At 41.4% G+C, this 25,688-nt stretch overlaps 3 protein-coding genes across 4 annotated transcripts; 1 reads left to right on the plus strand and 2 right to left on the minus strand.

The window, feature by feature from the left end:
- Positions 1-1,027: 1,027 nt before the first annotated feature.
- taf4a (TAF4A RNA polymerase II, TATA box binding protein (TBP)-associated factor) lies at positions 1,028-12,973 on the minus strand. The gene is made up of 16 exons (XM_030729422.1): positions 12,937-12,973; positions 11,692-12,606; positions 11,269-11,402; positions 10,866-10,985; positions 9,580-9,669; positions 8,035-8,157; positions 7,590-7,679; positions 7,290-7,502; positions 6,225-6,363; positions 5,983-6,085; positions 5,551-5,720; positions 4,742-4,872; positions 4,467-4,592; positions 4,296-4,352; positions 4,087-4,209; positions 1,028-1,208 (listed from the first exon to the last, which is right to left on the minus strand). The coding sequence occupies exons 2-16, from the start codon at positions 12,467-12,469 to the stop codon at positions 1,044-1,046; spliced, it is 2,562 nt and encodes an 853-aa protein (XP_030585282.1). The 5' UTR covers positions 12,470-12,606; positions 12,937-12,973; the 3' UTR covers positions 1,028-1,043.
- A 1,635-nt stretch (positions 12,974-14,608) lies between these two features.
- LOC115780287 (protein LSM14 homolog B-like) lies at positions 14,609-16,996 on the plus strand. 2 transcript variants are annotated; one of them, XM_030729400.1, is made up of 8 exons: positions 14,609-14,946; positions 15,078-15,247; positions 15,359-15,488; positions 15,575-15,757; positions 15,850-15,927; positions 16,141-16,281; positions 16,395-16,515; positions 16,639-16,996. In XM_030729400.1, the coding sequence occupies exons 1-8, from the start codon at positions 14,820-14,822 to the stop codon at positions 16,793-16,795; spliced, it is 1,107 nt and encodes a 368-aa protein (XP_030585260.1). In that variant the 5' UTR covers positions 14,609-14,819; the 3' UTR covers positions 16,796-16,996. The 2 variants fall into 2 exon arrangements, with proteins under 2 accessions (XP_030585260.1, XP_030585261.1); XM_030729401.1 differs by having other exon boundaries at positions 14,613-14,946; positions 15,078-15,241; positions 16,639-16,976.
- A 112-nt stretch (positions 16,997-17,108) lies between these two features.
- LOC115780286 (cadherin-like protein 26) lies at positions 17,109-24,337 on the minus strand. Its single transcript, XM_030729399.1, has 17 exons — positions 24,273-24,337; positions 23,824-23,946; positions 23,167-23,316; positions 22,753-22,894; positions 22,509-22,672; positions 21,952-22,083; positions 19,970-20,152; positions 19,480-19,796; positions 19,255-19,397; positions 18,941-19,165; positions 18,639-18,860; positions 18,427-18,548; positions 18,235-18,345; positions 18,003-18,086; positions 17,873-17,926; positions 17,713-17,793; positions 17,109-17,621 (listed from the first exon to the last, which is right to left on the minus strand). The coding sequence occupies exons 1-17, from the start codon at positions 24,291-24,293 to the stop codon at positions 17,421-17,423; spliced, it is 2,475 nt and encodes an 824-aa protein (XP_030585259.1). The 5' UTR covers positions 24,294-24,337; the 3' UTR covers positions 17,109-17,420.
- Between the last annotated feature and the right edge of the window lie 1,351 nt (positions 24,338-25,688).

A 25,688-nucleotide genomic window follows, 5' to 3' on the forward strand; every position in this document is an offset into this window, starting at 1 on the left:
AAGAATGATTGGAGGACACTGTCAGTCACCATTAGAAGAGTAAAAATGTGTTGATGGGCAGCTACAAAAATAGAGTTTCAGGTAGATGTATGTTTGGTATAGCAATACAGGTTAAAAAGCCTTCAGAAAGCTAAGTTTTATAAATCAATAGACATTAAACTATTTTTTTAAAAAGTAACCATTTTGCAGATTTTAAAAAAGAAAAACAAAACAAATCACACCCCTGCCTTCTCACACACTGAAAGTTATACACTAATTTTTAATGTCCTAAATGCACATTGTGTTTGGAATTTAAGCTACATGAAGCAACTGAGGTGTCACGTGAAATTAAATAAATAACTAGACATTAATTTAACCTTGAATTTAGTAAATAAATACAGTGGAGGAAAAAAAAAATAAAGATGACAGATACAGAGTGAGCTACGGCTTCATTAGAAATATCGGGGGCTGATTGCTAAGGGATGGTTATATGGCTTATACATTGTTAGGAAGGCAACTCAGTAGGTTACACAGTTTGGAGTTCAAACTAATTCTGCAGAAAACAACACAAACAAACAAAAATCAATAATCAAAAATTTCTCGGTGGTCTAATAAAACAAATGATTTTCATTACTTTCAAGCCTAATGTGCATACAAACATTTAGAAAATAAACTGTACTATGTTACAGTGCATAATTGTACAATATTTCATTCATTCATACAAAAAAAAAAACCTTCTTCTTAAAACATATTCATTTTTGCACCATCATGACAAAAGGTTAAATAAAAAGGGGCCTCAGTCAGTGACTGCTCTGAAAGAAAATAGGCATTATATAAGGAGGGAGGTAGAGAGACCATCCAATATGGCTACTATTGTATTTCAGGTAATTCAGGTATTTCCGATGAACCTTAAAATGTGCCAAGTCGCTTTTCGCCTCCTCTTCACATACAAGAGTCTCTTATGTGCTCTCTGTGGTGGGAGCTGTTGGTCTCTCCACACACTTCATTGCCCCCCCCCCCCTCCCCCTCCTCCTCCTCCTCACCTCTCCTCTTTGACATCAAGCCTATTTGAGAAAGCCCTTGTAGAGGAAATGGGAGCGACTGGTAAATCTCTCATTCTCCAAACAGAAGAGCAGGTCCCTGAGATTGACACGTGTGATGCGCTGCCGTGTGGGTCTGGAGCCTGATGAAGCAGGCCCGCCAGACAGAGAGGGACCTGTTCCCGATCCCTGGAAGATAAAGGAGAGGGGAATAAGAATGAGAAACGACAGGGTAAGCACACTCACTGGGTATGTGACTTTTGTTACTGGGGGGAAGAAGAGTCTGAGGAGTGAATCATTTGAAGGGGTTCACATCTTTACCTGGATATTTTTTTTAGCTTTTCACTGTTAAATAATACTGTTAATATATTAAGACGAGCAGATTACACTCAGATGATTCCAAGGAGAGAAGTTCCTGGAAAGATTTTCAAACTGCTCAACTAATATGAAGAAACAGATGATTTGTTTGACTTGGAAAAAAAAAAAAAATACATATCCACTGTAGAATCAGTGGTGCCACCTGAAAACACAAAGCCATGAAGATAAAAGTGAAATAAAAGTAAGTAGACAGAACAAACACCCAAAAGAAGGAACATAAGGAAGAAACAGAAAGTGTCTGTAGGCGTGAACTGCAGTGTCAGCACATCTGTATATTTTAGCACATTTGCAGCCTTATTTGTGTACTGCACTTCATGCTCACTGCATGACAGGATCAATTTCAGGCCTTCTTAAGAAAAGCACTAAGATATTGCTGCTTAGTAAAAGCTTTAGGACCTTTTTTTCCCTTGATAAGGTCAGACTAGAACGTTTTAGAGAAAAATCTGTGTTTCTCTGACCCCTGCAGGAAGCGTATTAGCAGCATTGGTAGTCAGGGTGTGAGAGACACCAGTGGCTGTTCCACTGTATTAAACAAATTTGACTAGTAACTTGTTTATATGTGATCTATGATTATAACAGTCAGTTGACATTGTGCATGAGTGTAACACTCTGACTGATCTAATGACAGGTTTTATTCTGTTATTTTCTCAGCACTGCACAGATAACTGCTGGCAGGTTTTTTGTCAGGCTCTCAGTGACAGCCTGTCACCAAATTAACTTTGTCTGGCTCATACAGTCACCAGGGAGAAAAACAGACTCTTATTGCCAGTATTAGCCATTTTGTCATGACAAACATATTATGCTAAAAAATAAAAAAAGTAGTATCAACTAATCTTTTAATGCTGAGCACAAAGCAACACACAAGGCACCAGCTATGACTCATCCAACCTCTACATAACTTCTGTATCACTGAGTCACGCAGCCGTCAACTCTCTTTTCTTTATATATATTCAGCCACAGCGACAAATACTGCCCTGATACCTGAGTAAAACAACAGTCCTACATAAACTAAAGATGAGAGGGTCTGTTAATACGGAGGATTTCAGATGAAGACATTTTTTTTTTTTTGACAGTTCACTCACCTGTTCAACTGTTCATTAATTAGCCAATCACATGGCAGCAAATAAATGCATTTAGGCATGTGAACATGGTTAAAATGGCCTTCTGAACTTCAAACTGAGCATCAGGATGGGGAAGAAATGTGATTTAAGTGACTTCGAGGGAGACATGTTTGTTGGTGCTAGTCTGATTATTTTTACTGGGATTTTCCCACAACCATGTCTAGGGTTTACAGAGAAAATATCCAATGAACAGCAGGTCTCTGGGTGAAACTACTTTGTTGACATCAGAGGAGAATAGACAGACTGCTTCAAGCTGACAGGAAGGCAACAGTTAGGCAAATAATATAAGTTACAGAAGAGCATCTCTGAAAGCACAACATGCCGAACCTTGAAGGAGCAGAAGAGCACACAGGGTACCACTCCTGTCAGCTAAGAACAGGAAAGAAGCTATAGTTCACATGGCCTCACCAAAACTGGACAACAGAAGATTGGCAAAACGTTGCCTGATCTGATAAGTCTCAATTTCTGCTGTATCATTCAGATGGTAGGGTCAAATTTTGGTGTGAACAACATGAAAGCATGGATCCATCCAGCTTTCTATCAACAGTTCAAGCCGGTGCTGGTGGTGTAACGGTGTGGGGGATATTTTCTTGGCACACTTTGGGCCCCAGGTGACCATGATTTAAACTCCACAGTCACCCTTTTATGCCCACTGTGTACTAGGGTTGTGCAGATGGATAATGTCGGGGGTGATGATTGTTAAAATGACTGGCAATAGCTCTAATTTCTGCACTGATCATCAATCTGGGATTCATAATAAATTAAATCTGCAAAGCCATATTTTGATGTTCCACCTCCACAGATAACTGACACTGGCAACCCAGACATATCTGGGCGGGCATGGGTGTGCGTACACAAGTCAAGTCCGGACCTCTGCACACTTTGAAGTTTGTGTGTGTGGTGATCCGTCATAATCACCATCAAATGAGAGAGAAAACAGGAAAAGGATATTTCTGATTGTTAAATAGATTTTTAAATCAGAGCATTATGTGAGCGCATTTGCAGAGACGTTCGATCATCTCGTTTCCTCACCCTCCCACAGCCCCAGGCATATCGTCAGTGAACAGTGCAGAAGAGACAGTAGATACTTCACACAGAAAAACAACCAAACTGGAAGATACAGTACAACTGTACGTCTACGTTAAAAAGTTAAAGAGCATCAATAACTATACGTCATCACTTAACATTATAGCTGTGCACCATCTTCTGATGGCTGCTTCCAGCAGGATAACAAAATGGTTGGCACAATTCTCAAATCATCTCAAACCGGTTTCTTAAACATAGCAGTGAGTTCACTGCACTCAAATGACCTCCACAGGCACCAGATCTCAATCCAACGGAGCACCTTTGGGATGTGGTGGAACAGGAGATTCATGGACAAATCTGCAGCAACTGTGTGATCACGTCAATATGGACCAAAGTCTGCGAGGAACGTTTCCAGCACCTTGCTGAATCCGTGCCACAAAGAATTAAGAGGGTCCAACCCAGTACGTAATAAAGTGTCTAATGAGTGTATATATAAAACCAAGAAAACTAAAGTACAGGTGGGATTTCCTGTCTTATGTCACCTCAGCTGAAGCAGAGGAGGATGGCGAGTCCAGATTCTTCCTCTTCTTCCTAGGGCCAATGGCTGCCAGAGCTGTCAGGTTGGCCTCCCTTTGTCTCATTTGAGCCAACTCCTGCTGTTGCATCTGTACAACACACACACAAATCCATCATACACTGCGTAAATAGAGAGAAACAGACTTTGTGGACAGTCCTTCTCCTTTCATTGTACCTCTTTTGCCTTCTGCTTGAGACGCAGCTGCTCTGGATCCTCTTGCCGAGCTCGAGACTGCACGGACACAAGAAGATAAAACCAATACTTTATAAAGATTAAGAATTTGCAGAAACTTCCTGAAATCCATTCTACATCAGTAGCTTTTGAGGTCTGTCGGTGATGCTGTACCTTAGCTGCCTTCAGGAGGATCTCTCTCTCCTGTTCCTCTTTTCGCTGTTTCTCTAACTGGTCCAATTGCTCAAAGAATTTCAGCTGAGTACGAACATCACTGCTCTGCTCATGGTTGTTATCCTCCTGCCGAGAGAGTGGTGTTACAATGTTATATAAAACAGAAAGTGACCCAATACAGGCGAGATAATAACAGGTGTAGTGACTGCAGGATATGCTTATCTTCTGCAAATTAAAACCAAATGGAATTTTTTTTTTTTTTTTTTACTACAAACCTTGAAACTGATGTTTTTCTGCTGGGCTACTTGGGAGACTTTTTCAAGTAGGTTCTGAAGTCGCTGTTGAGCAGCATGGGAGACATAGTTCACCACCTCAGGACCGAGTTCTGTTACGCCATGCCTCCTACCTGAGGATAGCAAACCAAAAAACTTTGCATTGAAGTTTGCAGACATGTGACGCTAACCATGTGATGTTGACTTGTCTGCTATTTTGAACACGTGACAATCATGATGACAAAGTCAAGTGATTAAAGACTGGTTGGCTAATGGTCGCTGGGAAATCTAGCACTAAACCCACAGACGTGTAGCCCTACAGGCCAGTCCGTGAGCCCTGGTAATCACTGGCTGCTAGAGAACCACTAACATATTCCCTAAAAAGTTGGCAAAAAACCTGCTAGCAGATTGCCATGGTCACCTATAGTTTGCATGGCAGACACCGACTTGTCTACAAACACTTGCCAGCTACCCTCCAAGCTATAGTGAAACTGTGGAAAGAGCAACACAAACTAGAAAAAGTTGCAGCTTTTGAAACGTGTTGGCTGTGGTCCTGAAGTTCAGCTTTAAGATCAAATGCGAATGATATTATTTTCCAGTTTGTATTACACTTTTTCAAGTTTTACTACCATTTGACTAGTTAGCGAGCATCTGCAGAAAATTCGGCATCTTTCATGCAAACTACAGGTGTTTGCAGCAATCCGCTAGCTACCGGTGGTTGTACTGCACCCAATATGGTACACGACTCTCAAACGATGTGTGCATGGCATCACGCGAAAAACCTCTAGTCAACACTGAGGTCAGTGTCTCACCGATCTCCAGCATTCTCCTCTGCAGTATGGCACAGGAGAGAAACGCTTCATCCTTGCAGGAATGCGTCACCGCTCCCACTGTAATGGAATTGGTGGCTAGGATATTAGCGCTCTCTTCTGACAGGTTCACTCCGGCCATGGAGGCCACGTCATTGATGTCATCGTCATCTCTGTTAATGCACATTGAGCAAGTAAAAATTCATCCATTAAACACACGATGAAATATGGCACACAATAATAAAACTTGAAAACTTTATTCAACTTTAACCCCCTTTATGAACCAGCTAGAGTGTTTTTGAAACAAGGAAAAGACACATTGACGTTTCTCTAAGCCTTTAATTAATTCATTACAATCACTCATTTTCATCTTCAAGTCAAACGTTTTTGGTCATGAACAAAATTAACAGAAGAACTAATTTAAATGCCACTTACTTGAAAGTTCCGCCCGCCTCTTTGAGCTTGTTTTTTTGAGCCGGGGTCAAGGCTGCAACACAGATTTGTTTGGAACCAGGTGGCCCCTCTGGCCTCAGGGGAACTAGCAGTGACAAAACAGATGGATTACATTGATTCACCAAAAAAACAAAACAAAAAAAAAAGTATTGTGACGCACCCAATAAGAGGCACACACATGTACAAAAACACAGACAAAAGTGTTGTTAGACTGACATCCTCACCTGGCTGCAGCTCCTTAAGCTGGACCTGCTGCTGTCCCAGCATGATGCGACCAGGGGCCTGATTCCTGAGAGTTATGGGGGTTGCCGGTAAGGTTACCTGAGGTCTCAGAATTGCTCTTTGCTGCTGAGGCTGGAGGACCTGAAAAAAATGAGGTTTAAAACCCAGATTATAACAGGTTTATACTGTACGCTGTATTTGTTATTGCCACTGCAGCTAGCGTAAATATTGAATATCCTTCATAACTTATTGCCACCTCATTTTATAGTTGCTTTAAAACTGTACCTAGAAATTTATTTCACACATGTAATTATTGGATAAAGCCTGAAATGGTCAGAGATGGCCAAAATTATTGGCTATGTGTTCAGAGCTGCACAAAAATAAAAATAAAAAAATCTTTTTTGGGTCATCTGTCTGAAGGACCTTTGAGAAGAATTGTAACCTTGGGGTAAACTTGGAGTAAACTTCTTGTTTAAGTGTGAGAGTGGGCCCCAAATTGTTAGACCGACTCACAGGCTGCAACAAATAATGGACTTGCACTACCAACCCAACAACAAATTAACAAATATCCACTGAATTCAATAATAAGTGTGATGTGAGCAAGTCAACACACTTGAGCTCAGAAAGCAATCCCTTCTGTTTTTGCTATGATCAGAAACTCTGACATCTTTTTTTAGCCTTAACTTTGACCATACTTGGAAATATTTTGGTCCTTTAATCCGTTTCTTTCTCTTGTCCATGTTTGGTTTAGTGAGCACAATGATACCAAACAGCTCAACAAAGACTTTTCTCCATCTAAACAGGCAGAATGACAGATTTTAAGATTGAAGTCCGCTAATTATCACCTCATCTAAGAAGTATCAATATTACTTCCTGGCCATTTGAGAAAATTTCTGCAGAGTAAGCAAGAATTCAGTTCTTCATAACTTCTTTGTATAGCGTTTTCAGTTTTAATGCTCTAAAGGAACACCAAAGCATTGTTTCAGTGAGACGTAAGGGGAACGACACATCTTGTAACACCTGTGAGTGCAGCTACCCGAGTCGACATCTAAATTCATTTTAATTACCAGTGAGGTCATTTGTCCTGGTTTGTTAATGCCTGGCTGGAGCTGGGGCCTACTAACTTGAGCAGGAAGGCGAGGAGCTGGGCTACGCAGGACCACTGTAGGGGGGGTGGGTGAGGTGGAAGAAACTGAACCTGAGGCTGGCTGGGCGAGCTGACTCTGCTGGATGAAAGCTGCTGAGTCTGGGGTGAGCTGCCTCAAAGCTGGGAGGCTTCTCTAAAAAAATAAATAAACATTACACTTAATGTACAAACTAAACCACATATTTTAATGGTTATTGTGAAATGCAACAATCTTTCTTACCTTGAGGAAAGGCACAAGATAAGGTTGGGGTGAGGAGTTGAGTTCTTTGTACAATCTGCTGGTGAATTCTTCAGCTTCCAGTTTGCCCTCCTAATGAAACACAAAATAACAAATTGAGGGCTGAATGGGTGTCTGATCATCATTTTCAGAAGTCTTGATTTCTACACGCTCAGTGTAAAAAAACAAGCCTGGAGCTTTCACATGAAAAAGCAATCAGAATCACTTCCAAAAATATCTATTTTCTTCTTGATTTGTTCACATAAGTCTCCCAGGGATGCACCCACCCACTTTAACACCATCAAACCCACCCTAGCTGTTCCTGCCACGCTGCTTCTCTTTGAAAATGAATTTCATACTAGTGGGTGCTGCCTTCAATCTGAAAAGCCACTTCTGCATTTTAAAATAAAAAGAATATGAGTGGGGATATCGCCCACGGTTCGCTCACCAGCAGGTCTTTGACCAGCTCCCTAACACTGGCTGCAGTTTCAGTGGATTGCTTCCCAGTGGATGCCAGCTTGATCAGTGTAGACAAGAAGTTCTTACATTTTTTCACATTCTCAATTGTTTCCTGTCAAAAACACAGAACATGTTACACAGGTTATACATCACAGCATGCTTTGCCTTTTTAAATTACACTATAGTACAGAAAGTCAATATTTGGCATTTCCCATTTTAGTCTTACTCAGCCTGAACTCTCTCAGGCAGCTCTCTCGTCATTTCTTTAAGTTCTCCAGGCTTCTTGAAGGACATCCAAAGCTCTTCCACTAGCTGGCTGCTTTTTGTTCTGTTCTCTGTCAAGAACTGCTTCAATAATGTTGAAGTCCAGGCTCTGGGAGGCCAATCCATGACTGACAGTGTTCATTGTGTGTTTTTCTATCCAGGTATGCTTTTATTGCACTTGCAGTGTGTTTGGAATCAAGCTGAAAAATGAAGCTGTTGCCAATCAGACACTTTCCACATGGTATTTCATGGTGGATCAAGATCTGACGGTACTTTTCTGGATTCATGATTCCAACAATTTTGACAAGATCCCCAACACCACTGGCTGACGTGCAGCCCCAAACTATGACAGAGCTTCCATCGTGTTTTACAGATGGCTGTAGACACTCACTGTTCTCTCTCCTGACCTCCTCTGACAACAACGAAAGATCATCACTCCATAAGACCTGCTGCCACTGATTTTCAGTCCAGCTTTTGTGTAATGATCAACTGAAAGGCCATTAGTCTGCGTGTCTCAGGTTCTGTGTCAGGTCTTTGTTGGATTTTTTTTTCTCATTTCTTAAAGACATGACTTAGAGAAAGTTCATTTGCAACAGACAGTGTTTTAGGCCAGCCACTTCTTTTTTTCCTCTACTTGTCCAGTTTCCTCAGATGTTTTACGGACACACTGCGCACCATGCCAAGATATGCCAAGGATTCAACTAGTAGGTCTTTTGGAATCACCTTGTTGGTGCCTGTCAAACTGTTATTTTTGGCATTTTTCATAGATTCAACTAAAGATATGGGAACAAATGATGTGACAGGCTGCTGGCAGCCTATAGATACAATTTAAAAAATTTGTTTGTTTTTTTTTGCTAAGTTGTCTGTTACACGCAGACACAATACTGGGTCATCCCTGAAGTTAGGTGCATTTATTCAGAGGTCAGTGTCAAGTGGCTTAAACAAAAGGAAAAACAAAACATTCCTGTGAAAATGGTCAGGTACAATGACTGGACTGAAGATGCAGCCAATGTCCAAAGAAAAACTCTGAAAGACCTTCAGAAAGCTGGAAAACTATTGCTCAAGACCACTTTAAAAATGACAAGAAAGTCATTGTTGTAGAACTGCCCTGTGGAAGCAAAATGTAAAGAAATAAGGGGACATTTGCACAGCACTGTGTACATGCCTATTAAAATAAATGCATCACTTGGAAGTGTCAAACTCTACAGTATATAGTACAGTGCAGCCATCTAGTAGCTCCATCTGTCCCCTGGGGATTAACACAACTCACTTTGCTGACTGCTACCGAGGTAACTGTGGTCCCAGCTGTTTGGCTCACTGTCCTAGAGGTCATTCCCGGTACTGTGGCCCCAACTGAGCTCTGAAAGAAAAAAAAAAGAAAAAACAGATTTATATAAACAAAATTACTTTTAGATACTTAACTGTTTCAAAGACCACTATTTGCATCATTAGAGAACAGAGTTAAAGTTTTTTCAAAGTTGCTCAACATTCAGGTTTATAAGAGGAAACAGGTGCACTTCTCTTGCAGGATTTCAGCTGGGTGCTCTTCCTGAAAAAAAGAACTTCAATGTGTTGCTTTTAAGACATAAGTGAAAGTCGGCACACCAATAGATACCATTCTTTTTTTTACATAACTGGTTTATAATTTGCAGACACGTTTCTGTGTGTGATAACACATAACTTCCCTGGGTTGAACAAGGTCCACAAGAGGCAGATTTCCCAATGCCGTGCATGACCACCTCAGTGTGATCACGGCATGTTCTTTTGTGAGCAACGTCACTGTTGCCTGGACATAGTCCCACACATATAGAAGCTAAAGACAACAACAAAGATAAAATGCTGGTAATCCTCGTATTGATAATTTATCTTTATCGTAAAAAACAAAGAACAAGTAAATGTCTCATTTGTAGTTTTATGTTTGTCAATAAAACCGCAGCAAATGAGGGGAAAATGCTTCACACTGACTCAAATGTATTTAAGAATAATGACTTGACCCCCCCCCCTTTTCTTTAGCAAAGCCTTACACTGTACACTATAGTCACTTAAAAAAAAAAAAATTTTAACTCAGCAGCAGCATTTATTCTGCATTTCTATAACAGCCCATGAAAGTACACATTAAGCCAAACTACTTGGATCTTGTTTTCTAATTGATTTTATACCCAACAGAATCCAATAAAAACATATTTCACAGCAGCTACTTTGACATGAAGTAGTAAATAAACAGTAATTTGCATCTAAATTTAATCTGCTATACAAACATCTTATACTCCAGTCTTTTCAGTGTCACTTTGGCATATAAATTGTTAGCATTTTCATAAATATCAACAGAATATTTTCTAATTCAAAAAGTAAATGAGGCATTTGAAAACATTCCCTGTACACATACAGGGCTCTCAAAACAATGTAAATCAAGTAGGTTTACATTTTATGGCTAATGTGCCCAGAAATATCATGCTCTGGATATTGTTTTGTATGTCTAGCTCACGCCATATAACAAAGAAAATAATGTGCAGGAATCCAAATCAGAAATCAAAAAATGCTTTGAGACCAACCGACCTGAAGGATAGGAGGTCTGTGAAGCGTGGTGGTCGCAGTGAGTGGCGTTGGAGCTGGACAGCCTGGTCGGATGATGGTGCTGGGAGTCACTTGTCTGCTGATGACAGTGTTTCCAGGAGCCTAAGAAGTGGCACAAAGCAAAACCTGATGAGCGACACACATGTTCATACAAACGTAAAATAATGCGTGAATCTTACAGCTTTACAAGATTTAAGACGAATAATAAAACCCATGATATACAATCAAGCTGCTCTCCACATACCCACATATACTCTAAGTTATACAATCTAATAGTCTGCTCAACAGGTGCTTTCATGAGCCGTAGGCAGGCTGAACATGGCCTGCACCACTGACCTGAAATGAAAGATAACTGTGGTGAAAATAATGTTCTTGGTGCTCTTACCTGGCCTGGAGGCACATTAGTTGGTGTAGTGGCCCGAGGTGCCATGTCTCCCTGCGCCTGGGCTTGCATCTGGGCCAGAGCCTGCTGAGCAATCATCAGCAGCTGTCCACTCTCACTGCGTACAAGCACCATTCCTGGCACCCATCAGAAAAAAACATGGCATACTATAAAAGACAACTTCAAAATAATAACGATCATCAAAATAACAAATGAGCGGCTTAGTGTTATTTAAAGCCTTCAGTGTGCGACTCATATTAAGTCTATGAGGGAACAAGCGCTATGTATTCTATACTAGGATAATAACATTCAGTTATGGAATTACATGCTTATTTTTGCAATCGTTCAGCAAGCCAAAAATGAAACTGGTTACTCAGTTAAGTGTGGAAAGAAATCTCTAACCAATTACATTTTGGCTTTACTTACCCGGTGGGAGCTGGATGTTATGGATACTGGGCTGCCCCGAAGCAGCCTGGGGTAGCCTTGGGGCCAGCATCTGAGGTGTCAGAGCCCGGATCCCGCCGGCACTGGCAGCCACCGTCGCAGAAGTCCGGGGAACACTGACGGCGCCGGGAGTGACTGTGGGTTGCGGTGCTGAGTCTGTTATTGTTGTGGGTGGCTCCGCCTTGATAATGTGCGTTCCTGCGCTCATGGACAGAGAATTGGACGGCTGGCCGTTGTTTACAAGCGGAGTTTGTATGCCGATACCTGTCTGGCTTGATGTACTGGCCGCCACAGCGGAGATCGCACTATTGTTCCCATTCAAAATTGCACCCGACCCAGCGGTTTGCATAGGCGCCCTGACGAGTGTCACAGTGGGTCCCGTTGCTTGGCTCACAGGCTGAGCTGAAGCCACAACACTCTGAGAGTTCATGAGCGGGGTCTGAATTACACTGTTTGAAGAGGGGGGCATTGTGACACCGGCCAGCCCTTTTGACAACACTGGTCCACTGTTGACAGCTGTGACAGATATCGCAGCGCTGCTGCTGTTACCAGTGCCACTTGTCACTATCGTCCCCCCGAGAGTGGCAGCGCTTCCTGAATTGTGAGAGTTCATAGTTTGGCTCCCATTGAAAGTCTGTGCGGAGTATGAGCCTATTTTCCCCTGGTGATTAGGGAGAAAAGTTGCACCGCTACTAACAACAAGTGTTTTGCCAGGGTCGTGTCCCGTGTTGGAGTCCGTGCTGGCCGTCGACGCGTCCATAGCTGAACCATGGGGAGCTCGTGATGTAGAGACCCCCTACTCTTCAACTTGTTTAACAAGGAGCACAAACAATCTTGAATGTGATGGGGCAAGGCTGTGTCACAGTATCTGCTTTTCTCTGTCAGCTCCGGCGCTCGCTTTTCGTGTATAGTAAGTGAGACAAAGAGAAAAACAACATTAGTAGTTTACAGCGTACCTGCTTTAGCAATCGTCTTGACCAAGTCCCAGCTGGGCATTAGCTCGAGCTACCCCCTTGTCCCGGAACTATAGCCATGTAATTACCGGCAGGCTCGTGCCTAGCCCAGTGGTTGTTTTGACACAAGAACGACAGTTGTGACTCTACAGACCGTGCCGGATGACAAACTACCGCTTTATTCACCCCTGTGAGTAAAAAGAGCTCATCCAGCGGGCCGGAGCCAACCGCCATCTTCACACTCCTGCGAGCTTGTGAAAAGTGAGGTACTTACCGATTGACATGCGCCTGCGCATAACAGCTGAAACGTCTCCGAGCAGGGATTTCTGAGAGCTGTGATTGGCTGCTCCACACGTAAAAGGCGGTACCAATGGCTTCAGCTGTCATTCTAGGGGATGCGAGAGACGGAACAACATCGTCGCGGAGATAATCTGTTTTCGTTAAACGTTACATCGTCGCCGACGTGTTTACGCTAAAACGATAGTTATTTCGTTTCAGAATTTCATCGTGTGGCGTTTGGTAGAACAAAAATGGGGTTTGCAGCAAGCTAACAAACCAAATTTCTAAGCTTATTTGCGCTCGGTCCGCTGTGCAAGATGGCTGCAGCGTTATAGCCTACTGAAGTTGCTGTTGTGATGAAGCGTTTGAGGGCGCCCCACCCTGCTTTAGAGAGGAAATGTACAGTGCTGTCAGCCAGTCATGGGATTTAGTGCCTTTTTTTTTTTTTTTTTTTTTAAGCGCACCGACTTTTATGAATGCCTGCTGCGAGAGGAACCTTTGTTTAGTTTTGCTTTCATTTTTATGTTGAAATAAAGATCCAAAGGTGACAAATGTTTTCTTATTACTTTACAAAATTGTGTACTTTGGGAGACGCTAAACAACAATGGCCCAAACTGGTTTATAAATAAATAAAACGAAAGAAAGAAGGAGGGCTAAAAAAGGGTAGCTGGAGATACATAATACATAATGTTTAACACCTGTGTTAGAAAATGGCATTAATATAGGCTAAATATCTATTTTTCAAGTTAAAAATTTGCCCTGTCCTTCAAATATATTTCTTACAAACTGTATTTGTAATAGCGTGGAGCCATATTAGATAATTTGATGTTTTTCATTTTGATGCATTACATTTCATACACTCAGACACTTTATTAGGAACACTTTGCTATTACCTTGGACCCCCTTTAACCTTAAGAGTTACTTTATTTCTATGTGGCACAGATTCAGCGAGGTGCTGGAACCATATGACAGCATCACACAGTTGCAGCAGATTTGTCAGTTGCACATCCATGAGAATCTCCCTTTCCACTACATCCCAAAGGTGCTCTGTTGGATTGAGATCTGGTGACTGTGGAGGCCATTTGAGTACAGTTCAACTAGTTCAACTTGTTTGAGCTCTGCGGCATGGTGCCTTATCCTGCTGGAAGCAGCCATCACAAGATGGGTATGCTGTGATCATAAAGGAATGGAGCTGCTCGGCAACAATACTCAGGATGTGGGATTGCAATTATGCTCAATTAGTACTAAGAGACCCAAAATGCGCCAAGAAAATATTTAAATCTCCATTCTTGCTCATTCTGATGCTGGGTTTGAACCTCGGGTCATTTTGACCATGTCTGCATGTCTAAATTCACTGGGTTGCGGCTGATTGGATATTTGCTGTTAAGAAGCGGTTGAACAGATGTACCTAACAAAGTGGCCAGTGAGTAGGCTGACGTATTTTAGTATGTGTACGTGTGTGTGTCCTACAAAGACTCATCCGTTATGGTTAAGCTGAACAGCACTGTGTACCACAAAGAGAATAAAACTCATGTAATTGTTAACCGCTCGCTGCTGGTGAGTTTGCTAGTGGATGCCCATAACCTGTTTAATACCAGCGAGTTCACTTCCAGTTTGCCCCAGTTTTACTCCACACTGTTGCTTTTGTCACTAACGGTGTATGCCGACTAAATAAAGGAACTACCCCCTCCCCCTGTGTTACAAGCCAGGTGGCCGGGCCAGCTGCAAAAACAGGCGCGTCACAGCCAATCTTATAAAGCGCACAGGTGCCCTTTATTGAGCACATTGCTCATTAGTTAAGGTGTGTGTGCGGCGTGGTTTCATGCTTTGTAGGTTAGCTACGGCCTTTTGGTCTGAAACCATATTGTTATTGCAAGCATGAGTGCCGGAGGAGGAACTCCTTATATTGGTAGTAAAATAAGTTTAATATCCAAGGCACAGATTCGTTATGAGGGAATATTGTCTTCTGTGGACACAGACAGGTCCACAGTTGGTTTAGCAAAAGGTAGGTTGATACTCTGCAGAATATGACTTGGGGTATTTGTATTATCTACATATTAAGTCTTGAACAAATTTTGCTGGGGATTAAATAACAGGCAGCCTGACTTTATTTCAATTCACCTCATATTTTGCCAGTTAAATCTTATGGTACAGAGGATCGGCACGCAGATAGACCAATGCCACCCAAAGATGAAGTTTATGAATACATAATCTTCAGAGGAAGTGACATAAAAGATATTACTGTGTCTGAGCCACCAAAGCCACACCACGGACTTCCCCAGGACCCTGCTATTGTTCAGGTAAAGGTAAATCAACTGACTTGATTTTTGGGTCCTCATTGTAGATTTAGTTTAAATTCACAGAAAGCTTGTTCTAAAGTTCTAAAAGTTTATTTTTCTTTATTGTTGTGGGTTTAGTCATCTATTGGCAGCTCCTCTGCAATGTATCGTCCACGCTGGAGTCCTTACAGAGACATGATGCCCACCTACAATCAGCTGGCTGCTAGTTCTCTACTCAACCAGCAGTACAGTGCAGCACTGGGGCTAGGTACAGAGTTCCTAAAACAATCGGTAGCTCAGTAATGTATGTGTTTAAGTTTCTTTCCCTCATTACGTTTCTGCTCTTAATTCCAGGACTTCAAGGCCAAGCTAGGAGAGCCCCTATGGTTGAACAGGCTGTCCAGACCATGCCTTTGGCCAGTGCCGCACAGAAAAGGGGAAAGCCTGCGACCCAGGCACCGAACAAACCCCTGGTTCGCCCACCCCAGCGCCCTGTACGCTCTGGTGCCCAGGTTCAGAAGGAAAATATACCCACCAGTAAGCTCATTTAACACAACGTTCACTTTCATGAGAACTGCTTTTAAGCCCACTGTGATAAGAAGCAACACTTTGACATGTTAACATTTTAGAGCAGGCACCATCTCAGTCAAGTGCTGCCTCCACTGAAGGCCAAAACACTGGGAACCAGAAACAAAGGCCAAAACAAGGTATCCAAATTTAAAATGTGCAGTGCTGATTCATACTGGTGATATTTGGTTTCTTTAGTGGTTTCTGCTGACAAATGAGGAAAGCAGAAGTAATTTTGTTAGAGTAAATGAAAGTTTGCTCACGTGTCTTAAAGCATTAAATTACAATATTTAATACTAGATGAACTGGCTCGAGAACCAGTTTTAACAGTTTGCATTTTGCTCTTATTCCAGGCAGTCGCAGGCCCAGGAACAGAAGCAGAGGCCAACTAATAGTGAAAAACTCAAAGGCTACAACTTTGGAGTTTGAGTCAGATTTTGATTTTGAAAGTGCAAATGCTCAATTTAAAGATGATCTCACAAAGGAGGGTGCAGGTACTTTTTTTTTTTAATTTACTTTTATTTAATAAGATGACCAAATCTGGTTCATTTGAGATGACATAATTGAGCTAACATGTGTACCACTTCTGAATTTCTATTTTTTGCAGTTGAGGAGTCTTGGGAGGCCCAGGAGAGCCCTCCTGAACAGGAGGAGGAACATCTCAGAGACAAGTACTATGACAAAGCCAAATGCTTCTTTGACAACATCTCAGCAGACCTTAAGCCCAGGTGACCTTAACTATTTCAGTTATACCTCAGTTTTGTCAAGCTCTGCAAAATACTTACCACCCCCTCCAATCCAATGTGCCTTGTCTTTTGTTTTTTGTTTTTTTTATATATATATATAAATAGAAGGACCACCTGGGCTGAGGAGAAAAAGTTGAACATAGAAACATTTGGAGTACCTGGTCGCTTCCTGAGAGGCCGAGGATTTAGGGGCCGTGGACGCAAAGGGCAGAGTGCCCCTGAGCAGCGAGTCCTCCCAAAAGTTGGTAGTGGGCGAGTGTGAAGGATTTCTTTTTTTGTTAACTATTGTAAATATTGTAGTTTCCTGCTTATTTAAGAGATACCGCTTTGATTTCCACCATCTGCATAAGCACTCTAAGTGAAGATTTTTTTGTTTTTGTTTTTTTTGTTTTGTTTTTGTTTTGTGTTTTTGTTTGTCCCAAATGTGCATTTGGATTTTGGATCCTAAGATGAAATGGGAGAACAATTTCTTTTAATCCATTAACTCTGCACTAAAAAAAAAAAAAAAAAAAAGACATGCAACATGGAATTTGTCTTATGAAATAGACCAGCATTTTTTTTTTTGTTTTTTTTGTTTTTTTTTGTTAAATGCATGAAATTAAATGTACTCGACTGTCCAAATGTGATCCAAACAAGTTATGGAAGGCAGTCTTGTCAAAATTGGATAGTAGTACTTTTTGTTTTTCTTTCTAGTTTGTGAAATGAAAACTGAAGAGACATGCCAGTTATTAAATACATATGATTAACAATACGGCTCTTTGGTGGTATTGCTCACACAGAAGTGGTTAAACCACTAACATTAATTCACCTAAAAAGCTAATGGAATCCGAGGGTTAAATGTGTTCTTCCCCACATTTAGAATAAAAATATTCTGTTACAGAATATATTCAGTCTTGTTTTTCTGGGCTGTAAACTGCAGCCAGTTGGTAGAACTTTGGGCCCAGGTCTTCCAGTGTGTCCTGAAATGAACCCTCTTCTGAAATACTGATGGGCTCCAGCTCTGATGTGCTGTCTGAGTCCCTTTGCTCTGCATAAATGTGAGGCTCACAGTCAAAGTCCCCTTCTTGCTTCTGGAGCAGGTCCAGCTTCTGGAAATGGTGGCACATGCTCATGTATTTTTATTTTTTTTTTCATACTTATGCAGCATAGGAGACATGATACACTAAAGAACCTACAAACCTGAAGTAGCCCAAGGGTGTCTGACTCCATACCGCAGTTGAAGTTTTGTGTTTGGAAGTTCATGGCGCCCATGTCTTCAAACTGCACACACACAGTTCACACATTTCATCATCTCATGCCTAAAAGTAAAAAGAAGCAGCACAACTCTCTGGTATTCTACCTGGTAGGTGCCATCATAGTTTGTGGATATTGGAGGATTCCAGGTTGACTGAAACTGGAAGAAAGCAAAGACACAGTATTTTATTATCCATTTTTAAGACATCTTTAATCTTCACTGGGTGCATACAAACCTGGTTCCCAGCGTTGCTGTATTGTGGCAGATTTTCCCTCCTAAAATTCCCATAGTGTGAATGGATGAAGCTCTGATTCATATCCTGTTGAGGATGAGCAAGAGCAGATCTGTAGAGGAATCTGACACTTTCAAGGAATGCTTTCATAAACATGCATGCTCCACAGTAGAATGACTTCTCATAGGTCTTGATTTTAAGCTGTGAAAGTATTGACAAATCCACTCGTACCCACCTTCATTAAAAATGTGTTTTGCATCTCAGCCGGTGGACAATGGAAGATAGATGGATTATTGTACTCATTGGCAGGTGTTTCCATGATAAGGTCAGGAATCATTAAAACAATCTTTAAAGGAAAATAAATGGTTTACTGATATTTCCATTGAAATGGTGATTGGTATGTCTGAAAAGTTTTCTCAGCAGTGACCTGGACGTTTTCTCCTGGGGCCTCAATGTTTGATCGGAGGAGGGTTGCTTCAGCACAGTCACTAGGCTGCATAGCGATGAACTCTCTTGTGCGTGAGATACTGAACGCCATCAGCAACACGACTGTCAAAGAAAAATTTAATTTGTAGTGGATTCAAAGAGTTGTTACCACACATATCATAGTACTCCTAGATCAAATACGATTTTCCTTACATAGAAGTAGTAACAGTGAAAAAACTATTATGCATAAAGCATAAAGGCCAAGATTTGCTCCAGCGTTTTGTTTTTTGTAACAGTTGGGTCTCTCAGTGCAGTCACAGGCAGCCACACTGAGGTTGTAAACTCCAAATGCTCCCTGCATGTCGGAGATCTTTAGATGAATTGTGTGGTGACCAGCGTACACACTGGGCTCCTTCACCAGACCAGCTGTGTCACCTTTAAGAAATAATCATATGATATAATCTTTTCTGCTTGTTTTTCTGTAATATGTCACTCCATAGCATGGATGTTTCTACCATAGGCAGGATTCAGGCTCCATTTTCCTTCCACATTCCCCAACAGTTCAAATGTGAAAGGCCCTCCGTACGGTACGTCATCCGGGTCAGAGGCCATGATGTTGGTGGTTGTGGGGGCATCGGACACGCACACATCCAGGCTGTCCACTCTTGGCTTTGGCACGTTGTCATTCTGGTCAGTCACATGGATATGCAGTGTAGCTGTACCTGTCATAGGTGGGTTACCTGTCCAAGATTCATTAATAAAAGTGTGTCTTTGAGTAGTTGATTTTCGGTGTTCTTAATTTTTAGATACATATTCAGAGTGTGTTTACCATTGTCAACTGCATACACTAAGATGGTGTAGAGGTCGTTAACAACGTGTGGAGATTCTCTGTCAGGTGTCTTGATCATAGTGATGTCACCTGTGTGGGGATTCACGATCACCCAGCCAGCAGAATCATTTCCTATCTTGTAACTGTGGACAAATTCAGTGCATGTTAACAAAAGTCAGAGGGTTCAGATTAGAGCTCAGACATGTTTAATTAAATCTCACTTACACAAAATCTCGCACATGACTGGAGTCAGGATCCACAGCGGTAACTTTGTCCACCCAGGTTCCAACTGGTGCGTTCTCCTCCACCACGACCTTTTTCGTGGTCACAGTGAACTGAGGAGGGTCGTTGTTATCCTCCACTTCAATGGTGACTTGTACAGAATCAGGCTCAGCTGCACCAGAGGGATCGTGGCCTTTAATGGTGTCAACTTTCCAGAGGCCTGAGGATGTCCTCTCTTTCACGTTACAGGAGTAATATGGTGCCTCATTTTCCACTGAGATCAACAGCTCCCTCTGTGCCCCCTTCTCAAAGTCTAAAGGCTGAAATTATTATTTGTGAAATTCAAAAAATATTCTGAATCACGTTACATAAGAGCATAAGAGCGCTCAAAGCTAACTGTTAGCTTTGAGCGCAGGGTTGACAAAAATGTGGTAATTGCAGGGAAGGTGTGGCTGTAACTGTAATATAAGGCATGCAGCCAAATACAACTTACTTTAACTACTGTCAGGATTCCATCATTAGTATCTAAGTCAGTTACTATCCTGAAGTGCTCTCCCTCATCACCATGTACGGTGTATCTGGCTCTCCATGCTGAGGTGTGGGGGGTGTCTTTGTCTGTCACATGCAGCCGCAGAGGAGAGACCCCAGTCGCAAGCTCCTTCACTTTGCCAGTGCCCTGGAGTTTGAATACAGTGTGCAGCAATAAGACATGTAGAAATGTGTAGAAGAATTTCACAGTGTGAATACACAATTTTGAAATCTATACATTTCCCTTTCCTTTGTGTGTTTATTGATATCACAGGTTATTCATTCAAAGAGTCAGAGTGGACTATAAACTGTTTATATTCCTTCTGATAATTTAATCAGTTATCTTTTTAGAAAATAATGATTTGGTGGTTCTAAGATTTTTATGGCAGGTTAAACACATTATATTGCCAAAAGTTTCACTCACTCATCCAAATCATTGAATTCAGGTGTTCCAGTCACTTCTGTGGTCACAGGTTTATGAAACCAAGCACCTAGGCGCTCTCAGGAGCTCAGTGCCACCTGTACAACAAGTCCAGTTGTGAAATTTACTCGCTACTAACTATTCTGCAGTCAGCAGTTAGTGGTATTATAACAAAGTGGAAACGATTGGGAACGACAGCAACTCAGCCATGAAGTGGTAGACCACGCAAAATAACAGTCAGGGTCAGTAGATGCTGAGGTTGTATAGTGCGCAGAAGTTATCAACTTTCTGCAGAGTCAATGACTACAGACCTCCAAACGTCATGTGACCTTAAGATTAGCTCAAGAACAGTGTAGAGAGCTTCATGGAGTGGGTTTCCATGGCAGCTGCATCCAAGTCTTAAATCACCAAGCACAATGCAAAGTGTCGGACGCAGTGGTGTAAAGCACTCTAGGGCAGTGGAGACGTGTTCTGTGGAATGACGATTCATGCTTCTCTGTCTGGAAATCCAATGGACAAGTCTAGGTTTGGTAGTTGCCAGGAGAATGGCACTTGTCTGACTGCATTGTGCCAAGTATAAAGTTTGGTGTGGGTGTGTGTGTGGGGTGGGGGGGGCTTATGGTGTGGGGTTGTTTTTCAGGTGTTGGGCTCAGCTCCAGTGAAAGGAACTCTTAATGCTCTGGCATAGACATTTTTTGGATTGGACACATTTTGGATAATTTCATACTCCCACCTTTGTGGGAACAGTTTGGGGATGGCCCCTTCCTGTTTCAACATGAATGCGCACCAGTGCACAAACAGGTCCATTAAGACATAGATGAGTCTGGGTTTGGTGTGGAAGAACTTGGCTGGCCTGCACAGAGTCCTGACCTCAACCCGATGGGACACCTTTGGGATGAATTAGAGCGGAGACTGTGACCCAGGCCTTCTCATCCAACATCAGTGTCTGACCTCATGAATCCACTTCTGGAAGAATTGTAAAAATTCTCGTAAACACTCCTAAACCTCATGGAAAGCCTTCCCAGAAGAGTTGAAGCTGTTATATCTACAAAGGGTGGACCAACATCATATTAAACCCTATGGATTAAGAATGGGATGTCACTCAAGTTCATATGTGTGTGAAGGCAGACGAGTGAATACTTTTGTCAATGTAGTGTATATGTGTACTAAAATTAATAACAAATGCTAATGAGACTTAAACTCAGTATGAATTCAATATAAATATTTATTTATTTATTTTCCATAATTTAGATATTTTTTTCACTTTTCACATTTTTTTAGTTTCACTTTACTTACAGTATCACTGTTTTTTACATGATAGAAAAGACTTTTCTTTTCTTTTCTTTTCTTTTCTTTTCTTTTCTTTTCTTTTCTTTTCTTTTCTTATGTTACAACTAATCCATGCCACACCACCTTTCTGTCTCACCTGATAGTTCTGTATACACTGGATGTCATCATCAGATTACAGGTGTGAAACTGCTGAAACTCGTGTTGTTTGGAGTTTGTAACGCCAACTGACTGCCTACCGTTTGACCACTGATGATTGGAAGGTGGTTGTTGCCGTCCCGTATGTGAATCACAACAGTGGTTGAACTGGACAGGCTGATTATGTCACCATGGTCTTTGGCCTCCACCACTATTGTAAACTTTTCAGCCACCTCAACACAAGCAAATGAAGACTTTTAGCATATTTGTAGAATAACAAAGTATTCATACTCATGTACCCTATTCATTTCCTCCCAAAGTAGTGAGACCATTGTGTGCAAAACTTACTGTTAGCCTCATGCATTATAGGAATTCTCTCTTTTATAATAAGGATAATAAGGATGTTTGTGATATTTGCAAGAAACCTGCTGTCGGTCATACAAATAAGCCTTAAAAGCCACATGCAGCTCTCTTTAGTTTATGCACTGTTGTAATGTTTACATCTCACAGTCACTTCTCATAGTAAGCATGCACATTTGCATAAATACTGCAGTAAGTTTTACTTTGTCTAATCAGATAAACAGAAAATGCCACTTCTCTTCTTACTCATCTTTAAAATGCACTGTACTCCTGACATATCAAAAAACGAGTCTCTTACCTCATGATTTAAACATCCTTTGAATGAGATTTCCCCAGGCTCATCAATGAAGAATTCAGTGTCGCTAATGTTTGGAGACACAGATTTGATTTCATAGTGGAAGGTTGAGTTTAGTGTTCCACTCTGGTCTAGATCATTAGCATGCGCTTGCAAAAGACTGGAGCCTGTTGGGAAATGATGAATCAAGCTGTGTTCTATGATCAGTGTTTAATTCGGCTGAACGGAAGAACCATATATATTTTACCTTGTGTGTGTTCCTGATCAACATTAGTCTCATACAGATTCCTCTCAAAGCGCGGTGGGTTGTCATTGATGTCCTTTATAAAAACCTCAATTCGTAACCTGGTGTCAAGTGAATCGTCCATTTTCCTGGCCTCAAATATTAGCTAGACATCAAAAGTTATCACCAAAGAGTTACAATACAATAAAATACGATTATTAATGTATTGTGAGAAATGATAAAACAAAGATTTTTTTTTGTTCTGTGACAAGAAGCTAAAAGATGTTTTATTACTAGTATGAAATCAAGTATACCGACTTTTTGACAGAAGTGTTGCAACAACGAGCATCACAGATTTTCACTGTCACTGTGAGTCATGTTACCTCAGCAGTGTCTGGCATCACTACATGTTGGTGTTTAACATGTGTCGATTCTAACCTCAAGTTTTTTCCTCTCCTCATAGTCCACGGCCTTGTGGACATACAAAGTGCCAGAGTCTTTGTCAATGGAGATGACTCCCATTGGCTCTTCATCCACTCCTTCTCCATACAGTTTAAAGTATATTCCATATTGCCGAGCAATATCCACCTACAGCCCAACAGCAAATGTTTTTAAGGTCAGTTTTTGGGAGTTATGACTTTAAATGTATCACTGATTGCATTGCTGTGAAAACTGCACATGATTAAACAAAATTATGTGCAAGTGTCATGACAGTTCAATTGTGACAAAATGCCATTAATAAACTGTACAAAAATAAAGTGAATTTGTAATTAAATTCATTGTTTTATTCATGCAAAAAAGAAAAGGACAAAATGAAGAGAAGGAAAGTTTTGCATATCTTTCATGTTTCAAATATACATTTGAAACATTTCACTGCTTGTAAAAAGGTTAGTGGATTGTTTTAATTGAGTTCCATTTATTCAGGAGATGGCAAACATCTCCACAGCCAATATCAGGAAAAACAGGCAGCGCTCTCCACTCTAGGTAGATAAGGAACGATACAGTCCAGAGTAAAAATATTTCAATTTGATTTTGATGACCTGTCCCTTTAAGGTCCGCCAATTTATAGAATTCAGATCTGGTTGAATTCCTTACCTTGCCCAACACATATGGGAACGGTCCTGGATGGCCCTCCTCAATCTCAAAGGAGTCAGTACTCCATGCTCGTCTGTGACGGCTCAGCACGTCTGAGCTTGTTGCACCTGACAAACAATAAACCTGGAACACAAACATCCAGCCAAAGTAGGAATGTTAAGTTATGGGCATAGGCTAAAGCTTATAATTTATATGACTGGGGAAATGAATTTGTAAAAAAGCACAATGCTGCATAGTTGATGAACCAGTTCCAATAAGGCGCACACAGCACACTGCAAACATGCAAAGGTATTTTTCCTGTCCGCAGCGTGACGAGAGAACGAAACTTTTCATAAATAAGTCTCAGATTTTTATGGCTCATAACAAAACCATAAGTCCATTTTCTCTCACGTGTCTATGAAAGCATTTTGTGTCTGTGACAGACAAACATAGTAAATGGTGATACGTACCAGCAGGAAGAAGCAGAACATGATCCTTGCTCAGTATATCCAGCTCAGAGTGCGTGACTTTTTTCAGAGCAGCAAGACTCAGCCCTCTGTTTTCCCCACCCACACGCCCAACTGTAAAATGCAATCTGCAGTATGCGCGCGTGCGTGTGTGTGTGCGTGTGTGTGCGTGTGTGTGTGTGTGTATACCTGTCTTTCTGTGGAACCAGCTGCAACTGACAACTGAAAATACAAACAGAAAGACAAACTGGAAATAAAATATGAAGTAAATGTAAAACAAACTCAGTCTAATGAGAAGTCCTGTGTTTGAATCATTCATCCACTTCAGCATTCTCTCTAAGTCTAAGTGGACTTTGTCACTTTTTAAACTGTCACCTGACTTTCTAAAACCTCTTTGGCCAAACATCTCTTTGGCAGAAGGTGCTTTGCTGCAGAAAACAGAAATTATTGGTAATGTCTTTGCTTTCAAGGCAAACTCCTCCTCCTCAGAGTGCACGCTGGTTTATGAGCTCCTGTTTGAAAAACTGAGAGGAGCATTTTAACAGTTGCAGCCTTTGTTTATTATGTTTTTTCAATGAGCAAGGGTGGATCCAACTGTGAAATTAACTGCATTGCATGTTGATACACTACTGACTTCTGCGCTGGCTTTGTGTCTCAGGCTATATCAATTTGTATATAAAGTATTGTGCAATAGTCCTGAGCCACCCCTCATTTAAACACTATATTGGCAAAAGAATTCACTCACCCACCCAAATCATTGAATACAGGTGTTCCAGTCACTTCCATAGCCACAGGTGTGTGAAACCAAGCACATACTGCGTCTACAAACATTTGTGAATAAATGGGTCGCTCTCAGGAGCTCAGTGAATTCCAGCATGGGACTGTGATAGGATACCACTGGTTCAACAAGTCCAGTAATGAATTTCTTCACTGCTAAATATTCCACAGTCAAATGTTAGTGGTATTACAACAAAGTGGAAGTGATTGGGAATAAAAGCAACTCAGCCATGAAGTGGTAGGCCAAATAAAATCGCAGAGTGGGGTCAGCAGATGCTGATTTGCATAATATGCAGAGCTCACCAACTTTATGCAGAATCAATCACTACAGACCTCCAAACTTCGTGGGACCTTCAGATTGGTTCAAGAACAGTGCATAGAGAGCTTCATGGAATGAGTTTCCATGGCCGAGCAGCTGCAGAACAGTACCTGTCTGACTGCACTGTGCCAAGTGTAAAGCTTGGTGGAGGGGGGATTATGGTGTGGGGTTGTCTTTCAGGAGTTGTTCGTTATACACATAGAGGTACTTTCAAAATAATTTTCACTCAAGTCTGAGATGGTGACCTGGGGACCCATTGGTTGAGTTCATATAGAATGACCCTTTAGTGTTTTATTTAAACATGAAAACATATTTTAATATAG

Source organism: Archocentrus centrarchus, chromosome 5 (genome assembly GCF_007364275.1).
Source record: "Archocentrus centrarchus isolate MPI-CPG fArcCen1 chromosome 5, fArcCen1, whole genome shotgun sequence".
Lineage (NCBI taxonomy): Eukaryota > Metazoa > Chordata > Actinopteri > Cichliformes > Cichlidae > Archocentrus > Archocentrus centrarchus.

Coding starts and splice junctions, on each gene's coding strand:
- taf4a (XM_030729422.1), bottom strand. CDS start 12,469: ATGGACGCGTCGACGGCCAGCACGGACTCCAACACGGGACACGACCCT. Junction 4,873..5,550: donor GAGGAGAATGCTGGAGATCG/GTGAGACACTGA, acceptor TGCTATCCTCAG/GTAGGAGGCATGGCGTAACA. Junction 4,210..4,295: donor TCAAGCAGAAGGCAAAAGAG/GTACAATGAAAG, acceptor TGTGTTGTACAG/ATGCAACAGCAGGAGTTGGC.
- LOC115780287 (XM_030729400.1), top strand. CDS start 14,820: ATGAGTGCCGGAGGAGGAACTCCTTATATTGGTAGTAAAATAAGTTTA. Junction 15,248..15,358: donor CTGCTATTGTTCAGGTAAAG/GTAAATCAACTG, acceptor TTGTGGGTTTAG/TCATCTATTGGCAGCTCCTC. Junction 15,489..15,574: donor CAGTGCAGCACTGGGGCTAG/GTACAGAGTTCC, acceptor TCTTAATTCCAG/GACTTCAAGGCCAAGCTAGG.
- LOC115780286 (XM_030729399.1), bottom strand. CDS start 24,293: ATGTTCTGCTTCTTCCTGCTG. Junction 18,087..18,234: donor AAAACACATTTTTAATGAAG/GTGGGTACGAGT, acceptor CATCCTCAACAG/GATATGAATCAGAGCTTCAT. Junction 17,794..17,872: donor ACTATGATGGCACCTACCAG/GTAGAATACCAG, acceptor GTGTGTGTGCAG/TTTGAAGACATGGGCGCCAT.